This window comes from Manihot esculenta, chromosome 18, assembly GCF_001659605.2.
Source record: "Manihot esculenta cultivar AM560-2 chromosome 18, M.esculenta_v8, whole genome shotgun sequence".
NCBI lineage: Eukaryota > Viridiplantae > Streptophyta > Magnoliopsida > Malpighiales > Euphorbiaceae > Manihot > Manihot esculenta.
This window is the reverse complement of record NC_035178.2, coordinates 12,561,445-12,572,133: the sequence shown is the minus strand read 5'-3', so window position 1 is coordinate 12,572,133 and position 10,689 is coordinate 12,561,445. Positions and strand designations below refer to the sequence as shown.

The 10,689-nt window shown below is 29.0% G+C and overlaps 1 protein-coding gene across 1 annotated transcript; it reads left to right on the top strand.

The window, feature by feature from the left end:
• Positions 1–8,668: 8,668 nt before the first annotated feature.
• LOC122722404 lies at positions 8,669–10,319 on the top strand. The gene is made up of 5 exons (XM_043953098.1): positions 8,669–8,904; positions 8,987–9,110; positions 9,192–9,518; positions 9,625–9,732; positions 9,847–10,319. Exons 1-5 carry the CDS (start codon positions 8,669–8,671, stop codon positions 10,258–10,260), a joined length of 1,209 nt encoding a protein of 402 aa, XP_043809033.1. The 3' UTR covers positions 10,261–10,319.
• The last annotated feature ends 370 nt before the right edge of the window (positions 10,320–10,689 follow it).

Sequence of the window (10,689 nt, the reverse complement as noted above, 5' to 3'; positions counted from 1 at the left end):
TACGCGTGACAAACTCACATGTCATATGCTGTGTGTATATCACGCATAAAAAAACACGGGCTTCAGATTACGACCTCAGAAGGATCGCCGGGCTAACATGTGAAGGTACCAGCAGAAGCTTGGCTGAGTGTAGCAGATCTCAGTCTCGCGTAATACTGGTACTTCACATCAAAGAGACTAATAATACTGGAGCTTCACATCAAAGAAAACAACAAGCCGGGCACTTGAGCCCCTTCCATTTATATCCAAAGAAGGCAACAACGGGGGAGGTCGGCCAGAAGATCTGGGCAAAATAATTTCAGCAACTTGCCGAATGGTCCCACCCATCAACCGCCCTACCAGACGGATCCCCAAAGCAACACTCAAACTCCTTCGAGGTAATACCCACTCCTCTGGAATTTTGAATTGACTCATCTTCGTCTCAGGTACTACGAAAGAGTCCCAAAACAGAGATAAGTTAGCACAATTCTCCGTCGAGATGATAAAAGTAAGATTAAGACAAATTCCTGGGGCAACACAGCAATGTAATATCAAGCTCGCCTTCGCCCGCTTGAAGAAGGCACCAAATGGATCCTTCACAGATAAAACAAGAAAATCTCTCTGTTCCAACAAAGTGCCTGGGAATAATAAAGAGGCGAGGTTGATATATATATCCAAAAGTTTATGTTTTGCAGGACAAGGTAGAGCCGAATTCTCAATTAATGCTGTCAGAATCCTTCAAAGATATTCATGAGAAAGGAAAGGAAAGACATGTCCAGATAACAATGACAGGAAAGCAAAAATAACCGGGAACGCGGAGAATAAAGCAACGTCCGAAAGAGGAAAGAGCAGATAGGATTCAGAAACTGCGCAAAGATAAAAAAATGAAAGAGTATTATAAAGACACCTGGACACGAACAGGCGCGGCCATGATGGTTCTTGATATTCACCCCCTCGGCAGTTGGAGCAATAACTCCCGAGAAGGTGAAGGGGCAATTGATGACCGCTGGATTTCTTCACCCCAGAACAGGGGCTTGACCACAGCCAAAGGCCCATGACACAGAGGCCCACGTACTTGATACCCCCCAACAAGCCTGGCTCATTCCAGCTTCCGGGCCGGGCTCAACCAAGCCTCCTCACTCAGTCCAGCCTGATCCCTGACCAGCAGACCCCACTCAGGCCCAGCGTCCAGCCCAACTCTCGGCCCAGCCCGGGGTCCAGAACAGTACTCGCCAGACAGCCTGGCAGATCCGCTCGAACGTACGCATGAGGAGAATCAGAGGTCGTTACGCATGTAACAGGCAGCTGATACCCTAGTACACCCGAATCTGTATGGCAGAGACGCGTGGCCCAATCCTGGAGAGACCTTTACACGTCACCAGCAAGCAAGACAATGTATAAAAGAGGACTCCCCTCCTCAGAAAGTTTTAAGCCTTATTCTGTAACACAAAACCCTGGAAAAACCCTATTCTATTGGATCTCAGATCATCAAAGTCTAATTAATATTTCTGTAATATTCAATTTTCTACTCACTCCTAAAATGTTCCCTCTCATTATTAATGTCATTGACCAAATTATTCAAAGCATTTTAAAGGTATTCAAAAATATTAATTTCAATAATTAAAATAATCACATGCAAAGTTTCAGCCCGAGCCCCATGCACCCAACTCCTCTCAAATTACCGGCCCCCACCATAAGTAGAACTAGCATTGATTATATATGCAAATCTAATTATTATTTAGATTAACAATAATGATGATTACTATAAAATTTGAAATAAAATAAAATAAAATAATTAAATAATTCAATAAAATAGAATTCTTAAAATAATTAATATTAAGTATTAGGATATCTTGAGTAATTATTAGAATACTTTGAATTTACTTGGATTTGATTCAATTAATTTATTTAGTTAACAATCTAATTTTAATTACCAAAACAAAAATTAAATAATTCTGAGCTAATTGACCCTTTAAAATAAAATCAAATTAATTAACTAAAAATTATTATTTATTTTCTAATAATCTGATAATTCTCTAATTAATTTCTCAAACATTGCATTTTTTTTCTTAAGGCTCCATAGTTCAAATCTCCATTTCTAAATTCAATTAATATTTCTGTAATATTCAATTCTCTATTCGGTATTAAAAAAGTTCTGTCTCATTATTAATCTTAGAATAAAATTATTTAAGCATTCCAAATATACTCAAAGCATTAATTTCAAGAATTAAATAATAGTTAGATAACGAAAATCAACTCAAATAAATTAAAGAGAATTAATAATCCAAGTTATATCAAATCTCCTAACAAACGAATTTAGTTATTCATGATCGAGAATTCAAGAGTAGATTTAATTGAAAAATTATTCAAAATCATCCTAAAATAATTCTGAACAGCAAAATAAAAGAATAAAAGAAGAAATAAAAACTCTAAATATGTAAATTTTTCCTTTTAAAATTTTCAAATCTTTTTCCTTAAGTTCCTATGTGATTTTCACCATGTAAAAATATTTAAAAGTGAATAAAAGATGTTAGAGTAAAATATGTCTAAACCTCTCAAATATGATATTTATAGCCCATTGACACTCTTATTTTGTAGCTTTAGGGATAATAAACTTGAAAATTAAGTTTTCTTGCAAAAATTATGGGATAAAACATGCCTAAAATAGCGAAATTTGGGACAAATAATAAAAACATGAGTCTATCTGTATTCTTTACTATTTGCTTTAAGTTTTTCTTTTTCCGGATGAAAGAACATGATGCAGAAAATAAAAATATGGGACAGCTTAAAAAAGAGGCTGGCCATGTTTTTATCTCTTTCCATCAGAATTACTTTATACTTTTTTAAATTTTTTTTTACGGTCTCCTTAACCTCTTGATTTATTTTAATTTATAAAAAAAATAAAAAAATAATTAAAAATACTAAATAATAATATAAACTAAAAATCTTAAAATTAAATTAAAAATATGAAAAATCAATGAAATTAAATAGATATAATTTCAAATATATATAAATAATTATGCAAATTACCGCTCATCAATATACAGCTGTGGATTGTCTCGCCACCGGCAGCAGCTGTGGATTGTCTTGCCACTGGCTTCAACAAAGAACCCCAACCTCGAGGTTCATTCCCGCTCACTCCCTCAAAAAGCGGGTCACAAAATTTTCATTATGACCTAGTCGACTGCAGAGAAAACAGAAAATTGATAGGCGTTCGTACTTAAATTCCAGCGTAAAACTCTGATTGTTTCGTGTCACAATCCTTTTGGTTCTTTTAAGAGGCAATTTGATATCAATTTCCCCTCTTATATGCATGAAACTCTGCCATCCTCTATTGCACACAGCCAAGTCATACGCCAGAAAGCAGTCCACAAAATCACCAAGTAGCATTGTCGTTGTGCTGTTCATGTAACCCAATGGCAGATTACGGATTTGGATCCAAAATAAAGTTGTATGAAAAGGAACCTCTAAAGAAACCTCACCAGGCTGTAAAAGATGGGTAACAAGGAGATGATTGCTAAAGGACCATGGCCCTCCCTCAATCACTCTATTTCTATCAACTGAGTGAAAGAATTTTGGTCCAAACTCATGGATAAAGACACCTCTTCCAGATAGTCACAGGTTTGATAAGCTGGACTTCAAGCTTTTGAAGTTGATCTTTCGTCATCTTAACCTCCTCCTCCTCATTCTCAGTGGCACAATTATAATTCAATTAATTGATTTTTGCATTATGATCAAACCCATTGGAAGTTTGTTTCTTAAGTAAAAGTTAAAAAAAAAAAAAAATTCAAATAGTCATATGCATCATGTGCAATAGAGCATTTAACATGCATGTTTCATGCGAGCATGGAAGAGTGAAGAAAAAACTTCATATGAATTTCACTGCTAAGATTTGGTAGCTCAAGCATGATAATAAGTCCTAAAGTTGCAGGTGGCAAGTTTAATATAATTATAAAAAATTACTATTTAATTTTTATAATTTGAAAAAACTCACTAATCAGTCTCTTAATTTTAAAAAATGTATTAAAATATTTTTAATATTTTAAAAAATTTATTAGTTAGTTCTTTCATTAATTTTACCGTTAAATATTTTATTATTTAATTTTTATAAATTTTTTTAATTATTAATTAATTTCTCAAATTTTTAAAAAATTTACTAATTAATTCTTTCATATTAAAAATATTTTAGACTTTTTTATAATATTTAACGGTTAAAATTGACAAAATAATTAATTAATAAAATTTTTAAAACGTTAAAAATCTTTTAATATATTTTTTAAAACTGAAAAATTAATTAGTAAATTTTTCGACTTACTAAATTTTTCTCGACTTTTTTAATATTAATAAGTCTATGAGTCGATTTAAAAAAAAATCTAAAATGAGTTGGATTCGCATATAATAAAGATAAATTATAAGTTATTTATAAAAGTAAAGAAATTTATAACATTGCTATAAAAATTATTTGAATAAAAAAATAAGTTAATTAGTTTCAAAATTATAGAACTTTTTCTTGGCAAATAAAAAAAACTCATAAAATTTAATTCTAAATAAATGTTGAACTTTGAGAAATTTGCAATTCAATTATTAACTGAAAATATATTAACTAAATCCTAAACTTTCAAACGATTTGCAATTCTATATTGAATTAATTATTGACGTGACGGGATTACAAGGAATTTTAATATGAGTGATTTATTATTTAGTTTTTATAATATAAAAAAAATAAATATTTTGATTTTAAAAAATATATTAAAATATTTTGTTGAGATATTAAAAAATTTATTAAATATTTTTTATTAGTTTTAAATATTAAATATTAAATTATTTAATTATTATAATATAAAAAAATTAATTAGTTGATTTTTTAATTTTATAAAATTATAAATTAACTAGCCTTTTGTAAGACATTTTAGACTTTTTTTCATTAAATTAAATTAATATAGAATCTAATTAATAAAAAGAATTAAAATCTTAAAAGCATTTTAATGTATTTTTAAAATTAAAAAATTAATTAATGAATTTTTTACACTATAAAAATTAAAAAATAATATTCTCTATTAATTCACTGTTACAATTTCATTAGTTTTAATTACATTTTAAGTTTAAACATGATATTATTAAGACAATAATTTAAAATTATTATAAAGAAATTTTATTTTTTAATATAGTAATATGCCTTAGTAAAAAGTTTATTTTATATTCAAAAAATTATAATTTTAATCATATTTTTAATTCGATAAAAGGAAAAAGGGTGATTTTTAAATTATTATTATTAATTTATAATTATAATTAAAATATATAAAAAATAATTTACTATGTACTATTTTGGCCTTGTTTTTGTAGCAGCGAAGATATCTAAAATTATTTTATGTTAATCAATTTAAATGTTAATTGCAATTTAATATTAAATATTTTATTATATATAATCTATTTTATATTTTAATAAACATAAATCAATAAAATGTAACACACGTGGTGTGTACATAATAAAGCAAATGTCAAGTGGCACAATTATTTTATATTTATACGATATACGGGTGACTATGATTTAGTTTAAATAAAAAAAAATTAATTTAATAAAATTAATTTAAAATATTAATTTAATTTTTATTTATTTAATTGGATTTAATTTTTAATATTAAAATTTTTTATTATTTTAGTTCGATTTTTAATTTTAAAATTTTTTATTATTTTGATTTGATTTTTAATTAAAAAATAAAAAAAATAAATTGAATCAATTAGTAATAATGAAATATAATTTTTAATAATATAGAGATTAAATTAAATTTAAAATATTTTAATTAAATTTTAAAATATTAAAAATAAAATATAAAAAATAAAAAATCTATTGAAAAATTTAATTAATTAAATAAATCAAATAAAATTAAATTAAATCAATTCGATTCAATTATATTTTTATTTAAATTGGTTGGATTTAAACTTTATAAATAATAAAATTTTTATTTTTAATTTATTTGATTTAATTTAATTTTAAATTGAATCACCCAATTATCACCCATATAAATATATTCGGCAGACTATTTACAAACATGTCACCCAATTATTCCATATACTTGACATATGGTGCGTACATGTGGCACACTTAAAATTAATAACCACTTTTAAATAGTATCATGGGAGTTTAACTATTATCACGTGGAGTGTTTTTTAGGCATTAATAATGATAGCCAACTTTTGACACCCATATTGAAATTGACTTTTGAAAAAGAAAACAATCTTCAAATCTAATAGACTCCACCCAGCAGTCTCACTCATCACCGCGCCATTTAATCTATAACTAAAATAGATCAGACTGACCCTAAATTTGAATTCATCAGAGGAGAGCCTAGCTCAAGTGACGTGATGAGAGATAAGAGAACAGGTCCAACTATTCTACAGCTTTATGAGCATGCACGCCAGAGAAAAATTTAAATGGTCACTTGACAGATACGAATCTGTGTAGGAATAGGTGACACTGTAATAAGGTGTCAATTATGCGTTACTAAAGGATAAAGGAAAAAGTAATATAGAGAAATATGTGACCCATCAGACTAAGTTCACACTCACTCTGTAAAATCCTATTTTCTCTAGATTTCAGAACATCAAATAGAGAATTAATATAAATGTTAATTATGATTGTTAAAAAATATAGAATGCAAATTTCTATAACTGAAATGTGATATTTAATTATTTCATATATTTTATATGTGACACTACATTTAAAATTAATGATCTTTTTAAAATAATGTCATATAGATTTCTTTTAGCATTAATTTTAGTCAAATTAAAGTACCAGAGAGATTTCAAAAATCCTAATCTCCACTATCCTTACTCAAACATACCATACTCCAAGATAACTAATGGATCTTCCTTCTATCTTGACCTTTAAAACTCACCACTTAAAGAATTTATCATTCTTTCCAACTCTTTACACAAACATACATGAATAACAAATATGCTAATGACATAAGAGGGGATAGCCTGAGGGGATAGCCTGAGTAACAGATTTAAGTAATTTCTCTTTACTTGCCTTAGATAAAAAGTTTTCACTCTAATAACTCACTCATTTCCGAAACCTATCTTTTAAGAAAGAAAACACATTTTTTATTTTTTTTTCTAATTAGAAATAAAAATCTTTAATATCTACCATGATCAGGAGGATTATGAACACTAAAACTGAAGAAATATAATCTCTCTTATCACTAGTACAATTGGAGTTGAAGAAGATACGACTTATGGAAATTAATAACACTACAAAAAAACTGACTATCAGCGACGGATTTAGTGACGGAAAACACTTCCGTCGGAAAAAATAAAATTAGCGACGGATTTAGCGACGGATCAGCGACGAATAATATATATTTATATTTCTGACGGATTAGTGACAGATTAGCGACGAATTTTTAAAATATTAGCGACGGAATTTATTCCGTCGCTAATCCGTCAGAAAAAACGCAAATATAAAAGAAAAAAACCCTAATAATTTCCTTATATCTCTTTTGATTTTAGCAGCCCCACTTTCACTCCTCTGCTCTTTTCTCCTCTCTCCGACACCTTTCTCTTTGCCGCAATCGCCGCCGCCGCTGCTGGACACTCGCCGCCGCCACTGCTGGACGCTCGCCGCTGCCAGGTACTTACTTCAATCTGCTGCTGCTGCAGCAGCAGGCTACCGCAGCAGCTCGCTGCCGCAGCAGCTCGCTGCCGCAGCAGCTCGCTGCAGCAGCAGCTGGCTGCCGCAGCAGCACGCTGCCGCAGCAGCATGCTGCCGCTTGCTGCTGCAGAAAGCTTAAATTTAATTTTTTAATTTATTTTATTTTAATATATTAAATTAAAACTTATTACTAAATTGATTTGCTTTAATTTTTATAATTAGAAGTTGAAAAAACTATATGTATTGGAAATTTTATTTCTTTGATTCAAAATCTTATTTTTTATAAAATTATATTATGAAATTTTAAAATAATTATAAAAAATATTAAAACAATTAGTATATAATTGTGATAAATATAGGATAAAATAGTTTAAGGTAACATGTTAAATACTCAAAAAAATAAAAAAAAATAACCATGAAATTTTATAGATAAATAGACAGTAATTTAATAATTAATATTTCAGATAATTAGTAAATTATTTAATTAATTATTATTTATAATTTAATTGGAAATTTTAAATAATAATGTCTTAATCAAATAAATAAAATAAAGTCTTAATCAAATACATAAAATACTTAAAGTCTTAATCAAATAGATAAAATAAATAGTAATGGTCCTTTTCTAAAATAATATTTTAAATTTTCTAAAAAATACTAAATCAACACAATAATATAGCTTAATTTAAAAAATACTATAATCATGAAAAAAACTTAATAGGTCTTTAAAAGAAAAGGTATTGTTTGTTTTACATATTCCTTTTCTAATGTTTTTTTTAATTATTGTAAACATTTGTATGAAAAATTATTCAATTTTTTTTATAACTCATTTTCATAACTTTTGATATGTATAGTTTGGCTTTGTCGGTGTACTTTACATGCCTTTATTCAACTCTACTTTGATATGTATTGTTAAATTGATTAGTGTGTTTGATTTCTTAAATTAGTATATAATTAGAGTTGAATTTGTATATTGATTAAGGTTTTATATATTGTTTGTCTTTATTGTTAATTGAAACTAATGGACAATTATTTTTTTAGATGCCTCGAAGAGCAGTATCATCTAGAGGTAGAGGACATAGCCAGCAACTCTCAATGAATGAAACAGATGAGGCAGTACAGGTGCAGGAGGAAACACTGGAGCACACTCCACAAGCATTAGGGGGGCAAACAAACGCATCCTCATCATCATCAGTTCGAACTAGAGGTCCGAACTTGGGACATCCTATTCCATCAAACCCTTCTGATCGACAATTGATTAGATTGAAAGGAAATGTGTAAGTCATATACAACTTTTTGCTATTGATTTAATATGTATTATTACTTACAACTACTCATTATATATAAAAAATATTGCAGTTTTTTAGATTCCACAGTTACTAGATCAATCACTAATGACATTAAGATGCGCTACACTGCTCCATGGAAAACTTGGTCAGAAATACCTTTAAAGATAAAAGACGAGCTCTTCGGACTTTTTCGGGTAAATACAACTTATATTCTAAAATTTATAATATGCATTTTAAGTTTTTTAAATTTACATAACACTGATTGTTATTTGTAGAGTCGATATACATGGGATGAGAGTGAAGAAGGTATGGTTCGAATTGCTTGGGAAAAGGTAGGTAAGGAAAGATTGCGAGACATTCTTAATAGAGTTAGGAGCGAATTGTTGCGCAAGCACAAGAAGACAGATGTTGCTTATCTATACAATTTAGGACCAGATTGGATGGAGGCAGAGATATGGAATGAACTTGTTGCTTATTGGAGTACACCAGAGTGGAGAAAGAAATCAGAAGCTGGTAAAGCAAATAGAAACATAGAAAAAGATGGGACTATTACGAAACACTCTGGTGGTTCAATAAAATTGGAGGTTCATGAGAATAGATTGGTATAACTCTTTTATTTTTTACTTTTATTTATACAATTCTATTTTTATATAGATGGCTAGAAATTATTCGTGCATCTTGTGTTGTGTGACTATTTCTTTTTTGTAGGCAAAGAAGTTGGGTAGACAACCAACTCAACTTGAACTATTTCGTGCAACTCACACAAAAAAGGGGAGTCAAGGTGTTTACATTGATGGAAAATCACGACGAGTTGATGTAAGTTACTTTTTGCTTATTTAATGTTATCACATTATTTTTTTAATTGTTATGTTATCATTAGTTGTGTATGATTCATGAAATGTTTATTATATTTTCTTTTTTTTTACTTAGGGAGCTTATTTGAGTGCAATTGCTGAAAATGTGAATGACAATTGTGAGAGTCCGTCTGCTTTTGATTTGAATAAGTGGATTGAAATTTCTGGAAGTAGCAAAGGAAGAGTTTATGGTTTTGGATCCTCTGATATTGCAAAATCAGGAACTCCAACTACATCTTTCTCATGCACATCAGCTCATCCTGGAGGACCTTCTCAAACTATGTTTTCTTTAGAGGAGGTTGAACAAATATTAGAGCAAAACCGAATCAAAATGAAACAAGACATGGAGCAAATGCAAGAGCAAATGCAAGAGCAAATGCGAGTGCAGATAGAAAAACAGATAAAAGATCAGATGAAATCATTGAAGAACAAAAATATATCTTCACCGCATAACACAACTGCAGATTCAGATGGTTCAACAAATTCATAGATTAGTTTTAAATTTTATAAATATTGTTAAGTATTATGGATTTCTTTTTAATTTTATGAACATTATAAAGTATTATGAATTTATTTTAAATTTTATGAATATTGTTAAGTATTATGAAATATTTGATTTATATTCAATGTGATTCTTAATTATAAATTATTTAATTATACAGGAAATATCTAAATAAATGCAAGAATTTTTTTTTTATGATCGAATTTTAACGGACTAGCGACGGATTCAAAAGAATATTTATTAAAATGTTTTAAAATTTCCGACGGATTTCCGACGGAAAATTTTCGTCGCTAATGATTTCTGACAGATTAGCGACGGATTATTATAGGATGAATTTAGATATTTCAACGGATTTAGCGACGAAAAATCTCGTCGCTAAAACTTTCCGACGGAATTATCCGTCGGAGAATCCGTCGC